Raw genomic sequence first — 23,960 nt, 5'->3', positions numbered from 1 at the left:
TCTTGCCTTCCGCCCCGCAGTACTCTGACGCGAGTGTGTAGTAAATTTTAAAGCCTGGTTGGTGAGGTCGGTAATCCACCTCACAACCCACACGATACAAGACGAATTTAAATAGTTGATAAAGGATACAAAATGAAACACATTTTGCTTCGTATAAAACTATATATATTTTTTTATAATTTACAATTTTTTTTTTTATAATACTACCTTTAATAACACACTAACTATAGGATGAAACATTCACTTTAACAAGTCTTAAGTTTTAAACCACTTACATATCATAATTACATAGCTCGCGAGGATTGGGTGTACTATACAACTCTGCCTACCCCTTTGGAAATACAGTCGAGATGTTATGTTATATTTGTGCCCGGTTAATGGCAATAGGCTTGCCCCCTATTACATCGCACTTAAACGTAGCTAGCGAGCGGGTGTTTTTTTTTTTTTTTTTTTTTTTTTCACCACGGAATAGAAGAAAGACGTTGGAAGGGCCAAGTGAGCGCGAAACGCCTGCCATACAAGTATGAGCAAACAGTTCATACTTCAACTTTGCACTCCACTCGCCCGCAAACTTCACGACGCACGGAGCTCCGCGATAGTATATTATAAGGTCGTCTTGTGCGTTATAACTTGCAGGGCAGAAAATCTAATATCGGCTATCACGCAAGGAGATTCCTCCTTATCACAGGAAAGCTAAAAACCTTAGTATAAACGGCTATTTATCAAAAAAATGCTTTCGTATGCAGTATTTTACGAAAAGTAATGATAAAATTGCAGCCTAAAACATAAAATATACATCGCCGGTAAAGTGGCTGTGGAATTTGAGAAGCAGTAGAGCTATCGTAGTTATCTGTTTGCAGGAGTTGTAAAAGAGAGTGGGGTTGAACCGACGACAGCGGTTCTCATACAAAATGCGCGTTAGGGCCTTTCCAACCTCTTCTATTCCGTGTTAATACAAAAGCGTAGAACGAATAATACTACGTATAGAACGGCGACTCTCCGCCCCCCCACCAGCGGCTGAGCTAGGTTTACCTCACCCCCTCGGTCTTACTGTCTTTAATCGTATGGCAGTCGTCACACACAGATGCGCGTGTACAGTCATGAGCAATATAATGTACCCACTTTAGGACTCTGTCGCACTAACATATTTGACATTTAGCGAGACTTACAGTTCAATTTGTCAAAAAAGTTAATGTGACATGGTACCAAAGTGTATACATATTAATGGTCGTGACCGTACGATAACTTCAATGTGTAGTGTCTGTGTAGAACGAGTTTTGTATGAAGTGTCCAGGGTGTGTTGGCCCCGCTGGTGGACTACCCTAAGGGCTCCGCCGGTTAGAAGACGCGGTCCTGGTAGGTGGAGTCCTGTAGGGGCTGGCTGGGCTTCGGCGGCTGGCCGGCCACGTGGTGGTGGTGACGAAGGTGCCCGGGGCGGCGCGGCGGCGCCAGATACTCGAACATGCTCTGCGAGTGCTGGGCCAGCATGTTGGCCAGGTCGCAGGGCATCGGATCAGTCCAGAAAAAGTCGTGGTTCAGCGCAGTGTCCGCGTCGTATCTGCAAGGAATACGCCTATCAATTTCAAGCTCAACAATATCTTTCATCATCATCAATTTAAGAGACACGCTCTTGTCGGTGCAGCATTTTCCACGCTACTTTTTTAGGGAAAAATAGGGCCGTGGTTTCCCTCTTGCCTTCCGCCCCGCAGTACTCTGACGCAAGTGGGATGGCGCCCAGAGTAGTCTATTTCAAAGCCATACTAGGACTCCTACGTACGCTCACTGCGTAGTGCTGCTACGCTCGCTCGCTACGTACTACTCCTGTAGCACTGGGCCCGCGTGGTGGTTTAAGGCCCGATCTCCCTATCCATCCATAGGGAAGACCCGTGCCCCAGCTGTGGGGACGTTAATGGGCTGGTGATGATGAGACTTACAGTTCAATTTGTCAAAAAAGTTAATGTGACATGGTATCAAAGTGTATACATATTAATGCTCGTGACCGTACAAGAGAGTAAGACCTCTCACCTCTTAGCCGGGTCTAATTGCAGCAGCTTATCCAGCAGATCACAGCCATAGGGATCCTTCACGTAAGGTTTTAGCCTTTCCTGAAAATAAATAACATAAACATTGGTACTCTTCTATCAACCCTGGAGTCAGGGTTATTACTGAGCCACCAAAGGCCCCTGACATGGCTCATGTAACGATTACTCACTTACATCTGTAAGTAGGAACCGGAACCAACAGCTTAGCATGCCTTCTGAAGCACGGAATCATTTTACTTTTTCAGACAATCATGTGATTCAAGCCTGCAATGTCATTGCCAAACAAAGGGCAGTCTCACAAAGTGATTTCGACAATGTCCCCTTCGGGAATCGAACCTAGAACACTAGACCACGGAGGCTGTTGGCGCAAAACTTATGTTTTTTTTTTTTTTTTTTTTATTTTTTTTAAATCTAATTTTTGTCGAGGCTTGAGCCACTCTTGGTGGTTATGCCAGCCTCATAGTTTAGAGCGTTTAATGATGATCAAATCATCAAAAAAAAAAAAAAAAAACTTATGTATAAAGCACTTTATAACCTAACCTTTAGGCATTTTTTTTTTGACGTGACTTATTGTAGATGGCATTAACTACTTGGCCGGACAAATGGGGAGCGCTGAAGGCTTTCACCCGGTACAACGTTTAAGACAACAGGCCTGAGGGTGCCCAGTTGGGCGCGAACCTCGGCTCAGGGCGTCGTCTGAGAGGAAATAACTTTTAGGCAGATAAGACCTGAGTACAAGAAAGAACAAGTTGAAAAGGAAAAGCGGCCAGTGTCCTTGCTATTAAAGTTTTTTTACAACGGGAATATTCAATCAATCAATCAATAATACTTTATTGCACAACGACATATACAGAGGACATAAACATACGAATAAAAACATAAGTACAGTCATGAGCAATATAATGTACCCACATTAGGACTCTGTCGCACTAACATATTTGACATTTAGTGAGACTTACAGTTCAATTTGTCAAAAAATTTAATGTGACATGGTACCAAAGTGTATACATTTATTAATGCTCGTGACCGTACAATAGGCGGCCTATACCCACTTTGGGAACTTTCCCGTGTACGGCGCATCGCTGCTGTTAACACTGACCTTGACCTTCCTCTTCTGTCCTTTGGGCAGCTCCATCTTAGTGTACAGGTCGAGGTGCTCCACCCCTGGCCACACGTCGGGAGTGCACGAGCCACACAGCTGCGAGATCAGAATCAGTTGCTGCTGCTCCGTTGGACCCTGGAGTGAGTTAGAGGGAAGTTTAATACGCGTACGCGTTCAGGGTGCTGATGGGGCTCCCGCGGCGTTCCAGCGCGTCAGGGATGTTCGCTGAGGCGCGGGTCGACTGCTACACCACAATGCGTAAACGATGCACATCACTGACTCGTAGGATCGCCAGCCCCAACAGTATCCTCAGTATTATTGTAAGTAGGCTGGACTGTCCGTACATGACTCATTGCTCCATGAGTCACTTGTACAGGAGCATTAAATAAATGTCTTATTTTTATTGTGTATGTGTGTGTATTGTGTATCTATTGTAATACTAACCGGCTATACAGGTTGTGAGCTGCAGTAGTTTTAGGCGGATGAGACGTTCGTTATGTAAAAATTGACGATTCAAAGTGTAACTATGTTACCGACTGAATAAAGATATTTTTGAATTTGAATTGAACTAATATTAGTGAGTAAGAAATCATTGTTACTAACATCCTGGGTCCAAGTTACCCGAAATAATATATATTTTTTTATAACATAACATAAACAGCCTCTCCTCAGATCAACCAGAGCTCCACCACGGTGCTCCACTGCGGGTTGGTGGAGGCATTTGGGATAGTAGCCCAAGTTCAGCTTAACGTGCCTTCCAAAGTATGGAATCGGTTTCTTTATCAGACCAGGTGATTCTCCTTGTAATGTCCTAACCTAACAAAGGACAGTCTCACAAAGTGATTTTAGACTATATAATTCAGTGTACACAATGCTAGTCGTTTTGAGAACATGTCCTTACGAGAATAAAGGAGTGAATGCACTTTGTTTTTTCTTTAATAAGTAAGTTTTCTTTAGTGAGTTTAGTTTCTGTATTAAGCTCAACCATTTGTTTCTCTTGTGTTAGGCTAATTGGGTAGTTTCTTAGGGCAAAGATAAATTATGAAATTCTGTGATTCATTCAGGTAGTGTGAAGCTGCAGTAGTTTTAGGCAGATGAGACATAAAAATTGATGTTTCAAAGTGTAAGTATGTTACCTACTGAATAAAGATGTTACCTATTGAATAAAAATATTTTTGAATTTTGCCTAAGGGATAGGTACATGAAAGCATCTATGAGGCTGGCATGACGCTGGGTAAATAGACTTGGTTCCCTGGAAGGCACACTTTATGGTCTCTTGTCACGTACCTGCATGATAGGAGACCGTGTCCACATCTCAGCCATGATACAACCGGCACCCCACATGTCCACCGGAGGCCCATAGTTACGGTCACCTGAAAAATGTTAATTCATAATAAGAGCATGACGCTGGAGACTACGCTTATTATCTCTTTATAACGGCCTTTGTGGTCCAGTGGTAGAGTGTTAAGCTCACGATCCGGAGGTCCCGGTTTGAATCCTGGTGGGGAAATATCACAAAAATTACTTTGTGATCCCTAGTTTGGTTAGGACATTACAGGCTGATCATCTGATTGTCCGAAAGTAAGATGATCTGTGCTTCAGAAGGCATGTTAAGCCATTGGTCCTGGTTACTAATTACTGATGGAAGTAAGTAGTCGTTACATGAGCCATGTCAGTGGCCTTTGGCGGCTATAGTAACCCTGACACCAGGGTCGATGAGGTTGGTAATCCACCTCACAACCCACTTTATTACTATTCCAAGCCTACACCATATCACTGCAGGCAAAGGCCTCTCTCCCATTCTGCCACTTCAGAAAAAAAGCAAAAGAAATTTTCATTACTCACCTAATAACAACTCTGGCGGCCTGTACCACAACGTAACAACCCGATTCGTGTATTTGTTCACTTGTCCCTGTTTCGCCACACTGAACGCTCTAGCCAGGCCGAAGTCTGCCAATTTGAGAACACCATTCTTCGTTATCAAAACGTTGGCCGCTTTCATGTCTCTGTGCAGGATTTTATTACTATGAATGTAGTAGAGACCGTTTAACAACTGCTGCATGACTTTTTTTATCTCTCCTAAACTGAATTTCACGTTCACATTTGAAAGTAGGCCGGCTAAATCGTGCTCGCAAAAATCAAATACTAGATAGAAGGTTGATCTATATTTATTGTGACTTGTAGCTTTTGTCCTGCATATTTCTATCAAATTCACCACGTTTTCGTGTTTTAGAAGCTGTAGAATCTTTATTTCTCGCAGTGCCGTGATGGGGAAGCCCTCCTTTTCATTGTCCATCAAGACCTTTTTCATTGCTACAAATTTCTTGCTACTGTTCCTTGCTCGGGCTTTGAACACTTCTCCAAAGGTCCCCTGGCCGATTTTAGCAACTTTCTCGTATTTGGAAGACTCATCGCAGAAGGGGAAGTCGAAATCTTCAATGTATTTCTCTTTTTCACGCATGTTTAGGATCGTAGAACTTGTGCTAATGATCGGCGGAGCACCCTCACGAGGTGCGCTCACGCCCTGCATTTTGGCCGTAATCTTGGCGTTTATTTAGAAACCTTCACAAAATAATCACGTTTTTCACATGTGGGGCTTTAGCAATTATTTGCATTCGATTTTCCGAACTATCCGTACATTCACAGAGAAAAATAACACGACAATATGAAACAATCAACACGAGACTTTTTTTCAAATGACATGAGTCATGTGTCAGTCAGCCACCAACAAGAGAATGTTTGTAAACCAAGATTTTTGACACAAGCGATTGAACTATAAAAGATGAGAGATACATCGTTATCGTATACGGGTTTCGCTGTTCTCATTTCGTATTTAGCAAAACTTATGCAATAAAAGCACATCGCTAGTGATGTACCACCTGCCATCATAACGATCATAATCGATATAATTCCATTTTACGTATGTTGTTGCAGCGCCTGCAGGAAATTTTGAAAATAGGTTATGGTAATGAAAATACATTTTGAGAAACGGAACGAAAAAAGCTGTCATCAGTCTACGTTACAACAATTTCATTTATGGCAAATAACACATAAAAGCCTAGCTTTTTGCCGTCAAAACGTTAATGTAATTATACTAATTGAGTTAATTAGTCATTTCCTTTTCTGTGACATGTTCTTTAGTTTATAAAACATGCGTGTTGACCATGCAAAAATATCGATCCAATTTTCTTGTATTTAGGCCAATAATTTTGCAAATAAATAGTAGTTTGAGTGATTTATTTCCGTATTATCGCGGAGATAATGTTGTTTGTTTTGTAAACCTGACGGCAGAGCAGTGACGCCCACATTTCTTTGTCTGTTCCCAGGAGAGAAAGTTCAGGTGAATATAATGAATTATTATAGTAACTTTTTTGAAAAGTACATAGTGGTGATAGTGGCTTTTTATATACATAAATAATTTTTATATTTCAACTTCTTTGTACATTACAAACCCTAACTTTTCTCTTTGTCCATTAATATGTTGAGTAATTTTAAATTTACAATACAATTTACTATACTTATTTCCACAAACTGAATTTCCTCCAATCTCCCTTTTTTCCCATTCTTTATTTTATTATAAGATGTAAAATTTATATTTGTTATTAAATTTTAACTGTAAATGGTGAAAGAAAGGTCAGCTGGAAGGAATCCCTTGTTAGGAACAAGCCTTCTTTTCATATTTATTTTGTCAGATTTATTAGGCAAAGTCCTCATATTGTATTGTAATTGAAAAAAAGAATTTATACGTAAATGTAACATAACATAAACTCATAACTATATCCTAATTGTGGTGGTCAGAGGAGTAGGTAAATATGTGGTGAACTGTATCGCCGTCTATAATGGTCGAGCCAACTGTGTTAGTGGAAACTGCACTTAAGATATAAAAAAGTGAACAGTAAGAAAGAAATAAGTTGATGTTTGACAAATCTCTTTTTTTTTTATTTCTAATCCCCATGGATTTTGAAGCTAAAACTAATTGGTAGTCTTTATATAGACACTAATGAAACTACTTACACACAAGTATCTATTGGAAGGGGTCTCATACAGTTATGGTCATTGTCCTTTAATAATAATAATAAATAATAATAAAAAACTTTATTTAGGTAAAATCTACTTATAACAAATCTGCTCATAATAAACAGAAAAAAAAGATACTGATTGCAGATATAGCCAGGACAAAAAAAAAAACAAAAGGTAAAACCTATGACACACATATATATACATTTATAACATTAAAATATACACACATTAATATTTACTTAATTAATTAATTTTATTCTTAATTACAATACAAACATAGCTGTGTGTGTCTGTGCTATGTTACACCACTGCCTACCCCTTTGAGGGTACAGGTGTGATGCTTTGTTAGGTTGTTATATAACAATAACAATGCACAGTGCAACTTTATTTAATAGTTTGTTGTACAAAGGACAACACACACACACACACACACACACACACACACACACACACACACACACGAAGCACACACACACACACACACACACACACACAGCGCACACACACACACACAGCACACACACACACACAGCACACACACACACACACACACAGCACACACACACACAGACTCACACACACACACACACACACACACACACTCTCTCTCTCACACACACACAAAATGCTAATAATGCTTCTCAATAAATGTTTCTTGTTTCATCACCAAGCATCTAGGTTGCCTGGAAGAGATTGCTACTTAAACCCAAACTACCCCAATTGGGATTTAGTGCCTTGTACCTTTTGTCTTTTGTTTTGTCCTTTTGTGTTTTTGTATTTTAAATGCTACACAGACAAGAGCGTGGCTCTTAAATTGACGATGATGACCTTTTGTCTAGAGAAACATCTTCCTATAAACCTTTTAAACCTTTGGTGTCGCGAGATGATTGGCTGCCTCTATGGCTAGAGTAATAGGGTCGTCGGGATCCAGAGAGAAACAGAACTTTCTCCAAGTATACCTGCCAGAATTTAAAAAATAACTGTCTTTTATTAACTCCAGCATAATGGCAAGTGTGAGTGGCAGCTCCGCAGTGCTGGACCTCAATGACGCTGATGCGGAGGACACGGAGGCGCCGTCTGTCGCCGACGACGTCCAGGAGGGGGCTCCACTTATCATGGAGCATGGATATGATATTGCTGTCAAGGTACAAATAAACTTCTATTCTGTTGTGCCCGAAAGGGTCTGTGATGTGAAACTCATATGTAACTTACAAACTTGTACAGTCATGAGCAATATAATGTATCCACTTTGGGACTCTGTCGCACTAACATATTTGACATTTAGTGAGACTTACAGTTTAATTTGTCAAAAAAGTTAATGTGACATGGTACCAAAGTGTATACATATTAATGCTCGTGACCGTACACCATCATAGTATGCAGATAAAGAATATTGAATACGTAATTACCAGTTATTGGGATAGGTAGTGCCGTTTGGAGCCGGACTGTGCCCATGGAGCCGTGGTAACATAGTTGGCAGAACGCTTGCCTCTCACTTCGAGGTCGCAGGTTCGAATCCGGCACAGGCCTAAACGAATTTGTTTTCGAATTCATGTTTGGATCATAAATTATTATCACGTGCTCAGCGATGAAGGAAAGCCATCGATTATTTTTCAAAAAGCGCTTGCGTGGTTTTTATTTACAACACAGTACTCTCAGACGGACCGGACACATGTTAAGAGAAAAAACAATAAAGTGGACCAATCTTATCACAAACTGGACCCCACGAAACAACGCCAAAAGGAAAAGAGGCCGACAGATGCAAAGATGGTCAGACGATCTGAAGAAAATAGCGGGCCCACTATGGCTAAGAAGAGGAAGAAATAGAGATACATGGAAATCGCTAGAGGAGGCTTTTGTGTCGAAACGACGCACTACACAGGGGACTGTTAGTACTTAAGTTATATTCAGTTATTTTATCATTGTAAACCTGTCTTGTGTTTAGTTAAATAAAGGCTTTGAAATTGAAATTGAAACTCTCAGATTCATGATAACATTGTGTATGTGCAATATAACATACAATTATCCCTGTTGCATAGGATATCATTATTGATAATTACAGTGGTGATTCACTACTGTGTTATATGTTATACTAGCGACTTCGCTCGGGTGCAGTGCTGACGAAAAAATGAAATTATTAACGACATCACATTAAAAACTTCAAAAATAAAAGTGTTTCTCCACTATTTAATGGATGTTCTTATACATATAAACCTTCCTCTTGAATCACTCTATGTATTAAAAAAAAACCGCATCGAAATCCGCTGTGTAGTTTTAAAGATTTAAGCGTACATAGGGATATAGGGTCAGAAAAATCGACTTTGTTTTATACTATGTAGTGTTGAGGTAAACAGACTGGTAGATTACCTGCCCATCATTAAAATCAAAACAATTCCGAATACGAGGCGAGGCGGAGGTTCGAGGCGGGCTTTTTAATTAATATAGTTTATTTAGTTTAAGTGTTAATTGTACATAATTTATTTTATTTTGAGTTCTGTTTATTTATTTATTTTATTTGTATTTACCATAATTAGGCAACGTAGGCCCACTTATTAGTTACAGAAATAAAACTTACAACTATGTTAGTAGTACAATAACCTTATTAAACTATATTGGCCTATATACAATCAATCACGACTGCCTCACTAAAACCCTCATGAAGTGTTTCAGTGCAGGCGAGTCATACCTAGCAGCAACCATCTGTAGGATGCTGTTGGGACTGTCCCACATTCTTGTTAGAATGGATGAGGTCTTTTTCCTTATCATGGCAAAGAAGTCGTCTGTTCGATTTTCAGCAAACATTTGTTTTAATTTTATTTTTGTTTCATATTTTTCAAATATTTTTGTTCTGTAACTGTTTTGTTTATGGTGTAAATAAAAGTTTGTACATTCCGAATTTTTGTTCAACAAAACAATATAGATGGCGTTGTACAACTTTAACATGATAATTACCCGAAAATCAATAATCCATAATCAATAATAGTCTTATTAATTGATTGATTACCTATTTTCTCATTACTCGGGTACATAATCATTTTTTTGAGTTTTCGCGCGATATTTTAAATAATTGATGTAAAATTTGTCTTTTTTCTATTATATAAAGCTTTTTAAGCCATAAGGTTTATCATATCCAGCTTACGACATCGTATCAACAGTGGCTGCAAGTCGTCTTCGATTACTTGTGGCTCTGCCCACCCCATTAGGGATTACGGGCGTGAGTTTATGTATGTATGTATAAAGCTTTTTCGAGAAATTTTTAGAGTTTATTTTTATACCTCTTAAATAATAAGTATTTACTTATTACTTATTATTTAACAGGTATAAACTCAAGAGGAGGGGGAGGTTTAGAGGTAAAAACATACAAATTTTATTTTAAGTTATATCCGTCATTTTCATATCCGTCGAAAAGGAAAGGGACGGATGATTCACAGCTCTTAATTTTAGGAAGAATGAGTAAATGAATGAATAACTCGGGCGAATCAAAAAGGTATGTCGCTGGTATGCAATCCGTTTGACGTGCTGTCTACTTAACTGTGTCGGGTTATTGACTGATGTAAAATTTTTAGACGGTTGTTTTAGATTTGTGCTTAAAATTGACGTGTGTTCCATAAATTTTATGCTTGTCGATTACCCGTCCCTTTCCTTTTCCGTGGATAAGAAAAGGACAGGTATAACTTAAAATAAAATTAGATGGTGTTTACGGGAATTAGCACCATTGTATTATTATAATAAAATTGTGACCTTATTATTAATAAATGGGATTATTTTTTTACAATTCTTATCCGAAAACTGTCAAGTAGACAATTGGGATATAGCCGTGGGCTTATGTTATATTGTATTGCAGGTGGACGCGCCACTGAAGCAGCTGTCGACGCTGGAGACGTTCGTGACGTACCGCGTGCGCTGCGTGTGCGCACGCTGGGCCTCCCCGCCCGCCGTGCGGCGGCGGTACAACCACTTCAAGGTTTGCCATCTTTTACTAACTTCTTTAACTGGTGTCCATTAACCCTGGTGACAGGGTTCTTATTAATAATAATAATGTAGTGTAGTAATAAAAAAATAGATTAAATTGTCTACGTGTTGGCTTCGGCCTCACGCACGCCTTCCAAAAGTCCGGGACTCCATACGCCCGAGATATGAAAACGACATACAAATATTTGTTTTTATTTCTTAAAATCAAATATTTGCCACCTTTATATTGCAAACATTTAGATAGATAGATCTTTATAATGAAAGCAAGATAAAATATCACTTATAACAATGAAATAACTAAAACTTTAATCTTTTTTTTTTTAAGAAAATAAAGATCCGTATCCGCGGATCTTTACACTAAATATCCGTATTCAGATCCGTATCCGCGGATATACATTTTTAACGATCCGGCACATCACTAATTTAAACCTTATCGCTAAAAAGGGACGTCAGCTCAGCAAGATGTTGTGATACTCCGACATTGAGGGAGTGTAATGTTGTCTGTGTCACCAGGCCCTCCACGCCCGCCTGACGCAGCGCTACCCCCTGCTGGCCATACCCCCCCTCCCACCTCTCCACTCGGCTCGGCAGCAACTGGACCGGTACTCGCCCGGGTTCGTGCGCGTGAGATGTGCGCAGCTGCACTGCTTCTGCGGTGAGTTGACTATAACACAAGATAATACCAGCAAGATAATACCATAATACCAGCGTCGTGGTTCACGCCGCGACTTGTGCTGAGTGAGGCCCTTTTATCTCAGGACGTCCACCACCGCCTTATGATCATTGTAATGAACATCCTCCTATGCTTTTAGTTATTGTTTTGTAAAAAAAATTGTGATGTCTTGTCTTTGTGTGTGGCGTCCTTTTATAATAAACAATTTCTATTCTATTCTATTCTAGATATAGTCTATAACCCCACACATTAGCCCCCCTGTCATCACAGTAGGACCCCCCCCACACACACATTTACCAATCAACACGCTAGGTTGCCCCCACACAGCCATAGTTCCCCCTAACATCACACTTGTTCCCCTCACACACACTAATCACCCCTATGATCACGCTAAGTCGTCACGCATCGTCTAGGGCCCTGTGCAGAGGTTTTTCTTGCAGCTTCTTTTCCCCGGCTATACAGGTTGTGAGAAGCTGCAGTAGTTTTAGGCGGATGAGACGTTCGTTATGTAAAAATTGACGATTCAAAGTGTAACTATGTTACCTACTGAATAAAGATATTTTTGAATTTGAATTTGAATAAGACCGCCCCACCCCCCCACACACACATAAACACACATTTACACTAGTCCCCCCCTATAATCACACTTATCCCCCTTATCATCAGTGTCATCACACTAGTCCCCCCAATCAACACGCTAGGTTCCCCGAACACAGACACTAGTCCCCTATCATCACGCTAAGACCCCCCACACAGACATAGTTCCCTCTAATATCACACTTTTCCCCCCCACACAGACACTTGTCCCTCAATCATCACATTACAACCCCCCCACACAGACGCTAGTCCCCCTTATCATTACGCTAAGACCCCTACACAGACATAGTTCTCTCCAATATCACACTTGTTCCCCCCACACAGACACTAGTCCCCCAATCATCACATTAAATCCCCCCACACAGACACTTGTCCCTCAAACATCATATTACAAACCCCCCACACAGACGCTAGTCCCCCTTATCATTACGCTGAGACCCCTACACAGACATAGTTCCCTCTAATATCACACTTGTTCCCCCCACATAGACACTAGTCCCCCAATAATCACATTAAATCCCCCCACACAGACACTAGTCGGAACGCAGCACTCCCCTCTTTTGATCGTTTGTAAATATTTCCTTTTATTATTTATAGATCGTGTGGCGAAGCATCCCATCCTGACATACAGTGAAGATTTTCAGTTGTTTCTCACCACGCCCGACGAAGAATTAGACAAGGTACCGCAATAAATATATTCACATAACGTTATAAGCTCACGACTATATCTACTAGACTACCAGCTTGTGGGCCAAATATACTCAAAAAGCGTATAATGCTCTGCGTATCCAATACAATAATGCATTCAGGGCTCTATTGCGGCTGCCTCGCTACTGCAGCGCGTCGGCTATGTTCGCGGAGGCGGGTGTGGATGGTTTTGACGCTGTCTGGCGCAAAAAAACCGCATCCCTGCTGAACAGAATGCGGGTCAGTAGCAATGGGATCCTGGCTGCAATCGCTAATAGGTGTGACAGCCCTCTGATATTGGACCTCATAAAGCTTGTCAAATCCCCTCTAGTTATAAGGTACTAACATAAGTTAAGTGAATTGTACTACCAAATAAATGGATCTGTGTTGTCTTTAATAAATAAATTATTATTATTATTATATTATATATCCTAATTCGCATAATCACAAGATGAATAAGAACAGGTATTAGCAATATAACCACACACTTTAGGACTCTGTCGCAGTACAGGCCTAAACCAATGATTATCGAATTTGTTGTGAATTCATGTTTGGATCATAAATGATTAACCGTGCTCAGCGGTGAGAAAACCCACATTCCCAAGAAATGCGTTTTCGGAGGTATGTGACCTAACCTGTATTGGGCTGGTTTTCTCTTCGCGGGTTGGAAGGCTAGACAGGCAGTCGCTTCTGTAAAAAACCGGACCTGTCAAATCATCAGGTTAGGTAAGTAGACCCTGTTGAAAACGGGTTAATGTTAGGAGATGTTGATGAATTATCATAGATAAACTTGTTGAAGGTCATTTTAACATTTTTTTATCTACATTTCGCAAGGTGTTATAGCTGAGGAGAAGAAATGACAAGAAACTGCAACGCCATTGTATTTAAGTTTATATGTAATACAAACTGGACTTAAAAAAAAAAGGAAAAGGGTAGTAGGAGTAGGGCCCTGAGCTGGGAGGTTTTCTGGCCGCGTCTTTCCCTCAGCGATACAGCTTCCGATGTGGTAATAGTTTTACAGCTAGTTACATAATGGTGCTAATTCCTGCAGACGCCATCTAATTTTATTTTAAGTTATACCTGTCATTTTCTTATCCGTTGAAAAAGAAACGGACGGGTAATCGACAGGCATATAAAATGTATGGAATACACGTAAATTTTAAGCAGAAATCTAAAACAACCGTCTAAAAATGTTACATCGGCCAATAACCCGACAGAGTTAAGTAGACAGCACGTCAAACTAATTACATACCAGCGAGATGCCTATTTTATTCGCACGGGTTATTCATTCGTTTTAAAATTAACTTGTTGACAATTATCCGTCCCTTTCCTTTTTGGCGGATAAGAAAATGATTGGTATAACTTAAAATAAAATTAGGAGGTGTCTGCAGGAATCGGGGCCATTATGTAAATTAATTTTTGAGTTTGAAAAAGCGCTAAATGTGTAAGCCAATTTTTGAAGAATAGATATCTTTGATTTTTTTTTGAAAAGCAACTTGATATATATAATGTTGCAGCTCTTCAAAAGTGAAAACAGCGCTCTCAACCTCTGGGGGCTGAGCAGCGCGATATACGGTAACAGTTCGGACATGAAGCAAACTACTAATGGTGCAAGGTACGTACTATTTATTTATTTTATTTATTTTCAAAACAATTGATAATGAATTAGAATATAAAATGAAATGAAGGATTTTAAATTATTTATTTTATTTTAACTATTGAAAAAAAATCATCATCATCATCATCATCAGCCGTATGACGCCCACTGCTGGGCATAGGCCTCCCCCAAGGAAAAAAAATATTCAGAAATAATAATAATAAAAAACAGAATGTAAATCCACCACAGGCTTCGTCAGTACCAACATTCATATTAAAAAAATAAATAAATAAGGGAAAGCATATTCAAATCATACATAATCAAATCCGCAGAAGCTTCGTCAAAATTTTATTTTTTTAGTTATTTATTTTTATTTATTTTATTTATTTTTATTTATTTATTTACTTTTATAATTTTACATGACAATTTAAAACCCAGTGCGGATTGATGGTTATTAACCAACCCGCGTGATGGTTTAAGGCCCGATCTCCCTATCCATCCAAAGGGAAGGCCCGTGCCCCAGCAGTGGGGACGTTAATGGGCTGATGATGATGATTTAAAACCATAGACTTATAATAAAATACAAGTTACAAAAGTATGCAAATATAATGCACAGAAATTACGACAATCGGCTCCAAAACTATATGGTTTGCAGTGACAGTCCTTAAAGGCCTCGGCCTGTGGCCTTTAACAGAACGACTAATGCGAAATGCGAATGTTGTGGTTAATAACGTAGTTTGGTCATGTAATGACTGGTATCTCAGTAGTAGTACCTACTCGGATATATAGAATTGGGTATTTGACAACATAGTCAAATGAGATACTGTTTACGAAACGTCTAAACGAAAATTTTCTTTGTTGTTTGTATGTGAATACTGTCTTGTGACGTCATTAATAAAAGCAGTCAAACGTCGAACTCATTGTTACTTAATTCGCGAATAAAATTCGAAAATGAGTCGAAAAATAAAATGAGATATATTTATGATTTATCTTAGACTTGCTTCGATTAGAATTTTGTAATTTAATTTTGACCCAGTCAAGTACCCAATTGGGTATTTGACCTGGTCAAAGATAAATTATAAAATGCTAACGTAGAAATAGAAGCCAGTCTAAGATGATCAAAAATCAATCTCACTATTCAAATTCAAAAATATCTTTATTCAGTAGGTAACATATATTATAGTTACACTTTGAATCGTCAATTTTTACATAACGAACGTCTCATCCGCCTAAACCTACTGCAGATGAGACGTTCGTTATGTATGGCGACTCCTTTAAGCCCCATGGTATTTATGGTAGGTGATGGTTCGACTCAATACAGATAAACTATACATATGTTGTCTCTTTCCCTCAGAGTAAAAGACCCGGAGTTCTCAGCGGCGTCCGACTACCTCCAATCCCTGCAACAGAAACTGACCACGCTATGCTCGCTCACCACCAAACTCTACAAGGGCACCGCGCAGCTCAGCACTCAGCTTATGACGTGAGTTTTTACGTGGTATAAGAAGACCAGGTATGCTAAATCCTATGACAAGCCGCCATTGCTAGCCCATTGATGACATAAGTGTTACCATTAAATTGGTATCTCCAACATTCCAAGGACCTAAATTTTATTATTGAAAATTAAGTGAATTACTAATGTATTTAATTACTATTACTTGTCACATATATAAAATTACTTTTATTAATCTTTTACTAAAAGTTAATTTCCTTACAAATTAATATAAACACATTGGTCATGGGTAATTTATTTTTAACGAAATGGCAACGCAGGGTCAGATGACGTCAGCTGGGCTAACCTTGAAATGTTAGCTGTCACTTTTGAGCATTGTGCATTGTGGCCTTGAAACGTATAAGTACCTAATCATCAGAAAATGTCAGCAACGGCATCTAGCGACAAATTTGATGTACTATTTTTTGTATATAAAGAAATAACTTCTCCGAATTATATAGACACCGCTCGTATGCACCCCGTTCGCCGTGAAATGACTAGATAGGATCAAACCTCGGTTCGAACCATGGGTCACCTCATATGGAACCATGGGTCACCTCTGTTTGAACCATGGGTCACCTCGAATCGAACCATGAGTCTCCTCGAATCGAACCATGGGTCACCTCGGTTCGAACCATGGGTCGCCTCGGTTCGAACCGTTTGTCACCTCGGTTCGGACCGTTTGTCACCTCGGATCGTACCGCTGGTCACCTAGGATCGAATCGCTGGTCACCTCGGTTCGAACCGTTGGTCACCTCGGTTCAAACCGTTGGTCACCTCGGATCGAACCGCTAGTCACCTAGGAACGAACCGTTGGTCACTTCGGTTCAAACAGTTGGTCATCTCGGTTCAAACCGTCGGTCACCTCGGATCGAACCATGGGTCACCACTTGAGCTGACAGTCTCCTTATCGTCATCTTTGAATTGATTCCGATTCTACGAATGGCCATGCCTTTCTTAGCGTTCGGTTTTGGTTACAATATGATCAATTTTTCGTCAATCATGACTTGTGATTCAGAAGAATGGACATTATTATTACTGTTCTGTGATCGGTATTTGTATTTGCCCAACGCTCAACCACTGCACCACGGAGGCCACACTGGACCACCGAAGATTCAGTCTCAAAATAATAAAAAAAAACAAAATTATTTATTTGCTCATCCCTTGTTTATTTGTTTTATTTTATTTATTTAAGCTATATTGCTGTATTGGGCAGTGCTTCTGTAAAAAACCGGACCTGGCAAATCTTCAGGTTAGGTAAGCGGACCTTGTGAGAAACGGAACAATTCTAGGGGAGATTTATTTGAGGAAACCTACCTACTTAGTGTTATTTATGTAGTGTGATGTCCGTAGCATGAAGCGCGCGTGCGACCTGTGGTCGTGCTCCAGCAGCGGGCAGCTGGCGCGCGGCGTGGCGGGCGCGGGCGCGGGCGCGGGCGCGGCGGCGGCGGCCACGGCGCGCCTGCCCACCCCGCTGCGGGCGCGCGCCGTGCTGCCCGCGCTCGCGCTCTACGCCAACGCCCAGCAGGCGAAGATCCGGCAGCGGGACGCCATGCATGGTCAGTATTACATACATCATCTCGGTTCCCTTCCATTTTAGATGCAGTACAGCGGACCCAACTAGTTGAAGAGCTAGTTCCGCCTATATTCAATAGATGGCGCTTATTATTCGAAGAGCTAATTCCGCCTATATTCAATAGATGGCGCTTATCATTCGAAGAGCTAGTTCCGCCTATATTCAATAGATGGCGCTTATTATTCGAAGAGCTAATTCCGCCTATATTCAATAGATGGCGCTTATCATTCGAAGAGCTAGTTCCGCCTATATTCAATAGATGGCGCTTATTATTCGAAGAGCTAATTCCGCCTATATTCAATAGATGGCGCTTATCATACGCCGTGACAGCCTGTTCGTTAGTCTCGTTAGAATTCGTACAGCTGAACTGATTTGGCTGATTTTAGTCTTGAAATATTCGTGGAACTCCAAGGAAGGTTTAAACTTTGATAAAATATGGAAAAGGACGATTACAAGGTTGACCGGGTTACTTTATTGATATTTATGTATGTCCCTCCCCCCCCCCCCCCCAGCGGCGCACGTGTCGGGTTCGGGCGCCGCGGACGTGCACAACCGGCTGTCGCAGGCGTCGGAGGCGCTCCGCAGCGACCTGGCCGACTGGCGCGGCAAGACGCGCCGCGACCTCACCGACATCCTGCGGGACATGGCCGCACACCACACCGCCATGCACACGCAGGTAACTGAACAATGACGCAAAAATAATATCAAGTGCAATTTTCCGTGGAAAAATTCATTTTTTTTGTTTTGGTTTTCCCCGAAGGGTAAGGCAAAGGGAACTATGCCCATACAGCCATGTCTTACGTATTTTTTTCTTGATGATTGATGAAATGATGAAAGGTGATGAAACCTAAGCCCCCACCCTCGGAGTAGACTCCTACTCCGAACCCCAAACGAATTAACTCAAAAGTCCGCATAAACTTTTGAGTTATGAAGCGGCTTCTTGGTACGAAGCGAAAATAGGCAGATACACTTTGTTTATTGAATACTCCGATATAATAACACTCGTGAATGTCTTCCGACTAACTTAATGCGATCATTAACCACAAAACACCACTTCGTATTAATTATTTAGATTATTCAATGAAGAAAGCAACTGTCCCGTTCCCGTTTCCCGCCAAAAAGCCGGAAAAATTCATGTATTTTTTGTGTTTTTATTTATTGCGGCTTTGGTTACAAGACCATTGGCCGAAAAGTGGAACTTAAATAACATGAAAATAACAAAATTGAGTATTCTAAACTTAAAAAATTTACAGATCAACTTAAATTCTTTTTTGTGATTTTAACCAGTTTTTTTTTTGTTCGGCGGATATCGCGCGCTTATATAGTCCGCGCGGGTATCGCTGTCTTATTCACACTTTGGTGTTTTGTCTCTGTCACTCATATCTAGCACAGCCTCGTATGTTCTATCGAAACGGAGTTCTACGCGCGAAAGTTCTAGAATGACGTTTGGTGGGCGTCGTAATAGTTCCGATGTTGGCCAAGAGATGGCGCGGGGCGGATTTGTATTGGCGCGTCCGGAACGTAATTACGCCTCCCGCCAAGAGATGGCGCGACTTGTATTTTAAGGACTATATTTTCGTAAATTTCGCTGTAGTCGTCGCGCACAAATATCAAGTGGAGTTTTCCATCGCAAAAGTATTATTATTATTATATTTGTTTATGTACACTAGTAGCTCAGAGCTGATGCGTGTACTTCACTGCACTTGTTTTTAAGATTGTTATTTTCTATTATCAATGTTCATGTGGTAAATGTCTAGTCTGTGTTTAAAGGAGTTCACTGATGGTGCACTAACTATTGATTCTGGGAGCTTATTCCAAGAGTCCACAACGCGATTTGGCAGGAAATTATGTTTTGGGTTACTAGCATACAAAGGCTTGTACAGCTTTAATGAATGTCCTCGTCGTATGAAATGGAAGAGAATTAAAAAATAATACATGAATTTTGCGACGGAAAATTCCACTTGATTGCAACTCAGAATCGTGGTCTGAATCATCCCCCTCAATATTTTGTTACGATGTCATTAACACCCTATCTACTTGTATGGCTCCTTGTATGTTCTTGTACAAGGTGTAAGTGACATTGTGACAAATACTTAGGGAGATGATTCAGCTCTAGTATAGGCTGTTTATGTTATTATGTATATTTTTTCTTCTTCGTCGTTCCCTCACTGCTGAGGATCGCGACCACAGGTTATGGTTTTCCACTCGGTACGCCTATATGCTGCGTGGACCGCCCTCTGTATGCTGGCGCCCACCGTCTTCTTCACGATGTCAGACCACCTCGTAGGCGCCCTTCCTCGCGCACGTTTGCCATCCATTTGCCCAACGATGATCTGCTTCTCCAGACTGTGCTTCGGAGACCGCATAATATGTCCGAAGAAGCTTAGGGCACGATTCCGGCATATTGATTATGTATATTTTAAATATCTCCAATTTTCGCAGATCTTAATGGGTTGGGAGCACGCGTTGAGACTGTCGACGGAGGCTAACGTCGACGACCTATTTAAAACAGTGTCAAAAACCGCGGTGCAGAACCTCTCGCCTTCGAAATGCAGAGCTGATACAACCCCCACGGAAACCGACAAGGACTTCGACGATCTAGACAACTACTCAGATTCTGATCTGCAAGAGTTGAGGTTGGAAGACAGCGAAAGGAAACAAGAAAATGTAATTTTAGACACAAACTCTGTCACGAGAAATGACAATGTTATCAACGAGAATACGTCCTTGGACAAGACTGCGAGTTCTGAAGAGAAGGAGATGGAAGACATCATAGAGTTGACCAGTGATGGAGACATTTTCGAAAGGTCAGACTCGAAGGAAAATGGGTTCTCGACGTCGAAAGAATCGAAAGTCGAAACGATATCGGACCCGTTGCAAGACTTCGCCGAAGTGGACTTGTCTTCATGATTTTACGATTCATTATTCTGCAATGTTTTGAGAGAGTTCTAAATTTTTTTATTTTGAGATTAACCCAGTTTAAAATGGCCACATCGAAGCAATTGCCTAATTGACAGTTGTAGCAATAAAATATGAAACATGTCGGGTCTACATAAAAAATACAATTGGATAATTAATGGTGCTCCTGTAAACACCATCTAATTTTATTTTAAGTTATATCTGTCTTTTTCTTATCCGCCGAAAGGAAAAGGGACGGGAAATCGACAAGCATAAAATTTATGGAACACACGTCAATTTTAAGCACAAATCTAAAACAACCCTATAAACATTTTGCATTGGCTAATAATCCGATAGAATTATGTTGACAGCACACGTCAAACGGTTTACATACCAGCGAGATACCTTTTTGATTCGCCCGGGTTATCCATTAATTTACTCATTCTTCCTAAATTTAAGAGCTGTCAATCATCCGTCCCTTTCCTTTTCGGCGGGTAAGAAAATGACGGGTATTCCCGTTTTTTTACTTCCCGTAATTTTACTGAAAGTAAAATTAGGAGGTGTCTGCAGGAATCGGGGCCATTATATAATTATTATTCAGAATGCGATTTTTTATCTTTGTATTACAAGACCCAAAACACGGGCGGCCTTGTTGAGCTGCATGTGACGTCACATTTCACAAAATATATATTTTTTTTGTTTTGGTTTTCCCCGAAGGGTAAGGCAAAGGGAACTATGCCCATACAGCCATGTCTGACGTATTTTTTTTCTTGATGATTAATGAAATGATGAAAGGTGATGATGATGAAACCTAAGCCCCCACCCTCGGAGTAGACTCCTACTCCGAACCCCAAACGAATTAACTCAAAAGTCCGCATAAACTTTTGAGTTATGAAGCGGCTTCCCGGCACGAAGCGAAAATAGGCAGATACACTTTGTTCATTGAATACTCCAATATAATAACACTCGCGAATGTCTTCCGACTAACTTAATGCGATCATTAACCACAAAACACCACTTCGTATTAATTATTTAGATTACTCAATGAAGAAAGCAACTGTCCCGTTCCCGTTTACCGCCAAAAAGCCCCAGGGACGTCACTGGGCAAAATGACACATAACCAACCGTTTTCGCGCGAAATTTGAAATTAATAAAGAAAAATATGTTTTTTCTATTACCTATATAAAACTTTTTCGAAAAAATCAAATATTTTAAATAGGTTAAAATATAAAAAATATCTAAAAAACTCGTTTCTATAAAATATTTTAAAATAAGCGTTTGTAATTTTTAAAATACTTACGAAAACTGTCAAGTAAGCCAATTCATCTAAGAAAGTAATATTGCTATTTGACTTTTGTGTGCATTGCGCACTTACTTTTATATGCGCAAATGTCAAATTGCATTAATGCTTTTTTTAGATCAATTTATTTATTGCATGTCACATGGTATTACAGTTCTTGTAAGTAAATATGTACAAACATGTGACACCCTGCAAGGGCAAAGCAAAATTGCTTCGATGCGGCCTTTTAACCCCCTGATTCGTGTAGACACCTAATTTTATTTTAAGGTACACCTCACAGACAAACTTGTGCTGAAATTTTTAAACTTTTTTTTTGTATTAGGAATAAAATTTGAAATTCACGTCGCGGGAAAATTTCGGTTTTTTTTTTAAAGATGCATTACATTTTTATCTCCCGGGGCCGAGCATCTAGAACTTCTGTTTTGATAGTCAATTTGTTATTACAGATGTAAAGGATCAATTAATATTATATCTACTTATAGTTCTTACCTAACCAAAGCAATATATATCATAATCTTCAATAATAACTAGCATATAGTATAGAGAAGCAAAAGATCTTTGATCATAATATATATTTATTAACATAACATTAACAGCCTATATGCGTCCCACTGCTGGGCACAGGCCTCCCCTCAATCAACCGGAAGGGAATACTCTACCACGCTGCTCCACTACCGATTGGTGGAGACATTTGGTCTAGTAGCCCGGGACCAACGGCGTAACGTGCCTTCCGAAGCACGGAATCATCATTCTTTATTATCTAGAAGATTTGTCAGGTCCGGTTTTTTACAGAAGCGACTGCCTGTCTGACCTTCCAACCCGCGAAGGGAAAAGCAACCCAATACAAGTTAGGTCACATACCTCCGAAAATGCATTTCTCGGGAATGTGGGTTTCCTCACGATATTTTCCTTCACACACGCACTAGGCAGTCGTTTCTATAAAAAACTGTACCTGATAAATCTTCAGGTGATGATAATCTTTCGAATACATTTTGAGTATTGCGTATTTTAAATCTGTTATAATTACTTATAATGTAAATATTACAAACTTTTTTTGACGTGACTTATTGTAGATTTGCCGCAAATGGCATTAACTACTTGGCCGGACAAATGGGGAGCGCTGAGGGTTCTCACCCGGTGCAAAATTTAAGACGTCAGGTCTAAGGGTGCCCAGTTGTCGCCAACCTCGGCTCAGGCCGTCGTCTGAGAGGAATATTACAAGCAATGTAAGTTATCTGTATATAGAGTTTTATATTTATTCAATAATAAATTTAGATTTTTTACCAACATTTTTGTTTCATTATTGGTTAGCAAACCCATGGTATAATAAAACCAGGTATGCTTAGAGTGACAGCTGACATTTCAAGGTTAGCCCAGCTGACGTCATTCCATCCTGTGTTGCTATTTCGTAAAAAACTAAATTACCCACGACCAATGTTTTTAATTTACTTTGCAAGGAAATTTTGAACTTTTAGTAAAAGATTTACTTAGTTTTAATATTTTTTATAATTATATGTGACTAGTTACAATAATTAAGTATTTAACGTTAGTCAGTAATTCGCATAATTTTCATATTTATTTAAGTCCTTGGAATGTTGGAGATATCAATTTAATGGTAACACTTGCGGCTTGTCATAGGATTGAGCATATCTGTGGTCTAATTACAAGTCAAATAATTTTGTGGTATTTCTTTTTATTTTTGGGAATCGAGCCCGGAACTCTCAACCACTGGACCACGGAAGCCATTATGCCGAAGATAAGGATCATAAAAAAATAGGATTGAGCATACTTTGTTTTATTATATCAAGACCAAACCAACTCTGATTCAAGCGGAGAGATTAAATGGCTGTAAGCGTTTGAAGACCGGCGTGTGCTTTATTAAATAAATTGCTATTATAAATTGAAGAGGCGTTTCGAATAATATTGATTCTAAACACTAATATTGTGGCGCCCCCTAGTGAGTTACAGCCATGACACCTGTCTCATAACATGAACTCATCAAAC

General features: G+C 39.9%; 2 protein-coding genes across 3 annotated transcripts in view; one reads left to right on the top strand and one right to left on the bottom strand.

Moving 5' to 3' along the window:
• Nucleotides 1-142: 142 nt before the first annotated feature.
• LOC126378927 (cyclin-dependent kinase 9) lies at nt 143-5,858 on the bottom strand. Its single transcript, XM_050027457.1, has 5 exons — nt 4,990-5,858; nt 4,432-4,517; nt 3,142-3,279; nt 2,026-2,105; nt 143-1,558 (listed from the first exon to the last, which is right to left on the bottom strand). Exons 1-5 carry the CDS (start codon nt 5,672-5,674, stop codon nt 1,339-1,341), a joined length of 1,209 nt encoding a protein of 402 aa, XP_049883414.1. The 5' UTR covers nt 5,675-5,858; the 3' UTR covers nt 143-1,338.
• Nucleotides 5,859-6,145: 287 nt separating this feature from the next.
• LOC126378888 (sorting nexin-7-like) overlaps nt 6,146-23,960 on the top strand; it is a 106,743-nt gene continuing 88,928 nt past the window's right edge. The window contains exons 1-10 of one of the 2 annotated variants that reach the window (XR_007568152.1): nt 6,146-6,484; nt 8,165-8,309; nt 11,009-11,128; nt 11,650-11,791; nt 13,004-13,086; nt 14,611-14,708; nt 16,045-16,173; nt 17,536-17,741; nt 18,271-18,434; nt 20,201-21,165. Coding sequence is in view for 1 of the 2 variants with exons in the window: in XM_050027381.1 (XP_049883338.1) it covers nt 8,169-8,309; nt 11,009-11,128; nt 11,650-11,791; nt 13,004-13,086; nt 14,611-14,708; nt 16,045-16,173; nt 17,536-17,741; nt 18,271-18,434; nt 20,201-20,668 (1,551 nt within the window). In the remaining variant the exon portion in view is untranslated. Of the gene's footprint in view, nt 6,485-8,164; nt 8,310-11,008; nt 11,129-11,649; nt 11,792-13,003; nt 13,087-14,610; nt 14,709-16,044; nt 16,174-17,535; nt 17,742-18,270; nt 18,435-20,200; nt 23,244-23,960 lie in introns of those variants that run through there. The other variant, XM_050027381.1, reaches the window with a different exon arrangement.

The sequence above is a fragment of the Pectinophora gossypiella genome, chromosome 27, assembly GCF_024362695.1.
Source record: "Pectinophora gossypiella chromosome 27, ilPecGoss1.1, whole genome shotgun sequence".
Lineage (NCBI taxonomy): Eukaryota > Metazoa > Arthropoda > Insecta > Lepidoptera > Gelechiidae > Pectinophora > Pectinophora gossypiella.
This window is presented reverse-complemented; position numbering and strand designations above follow the sequence as displayed.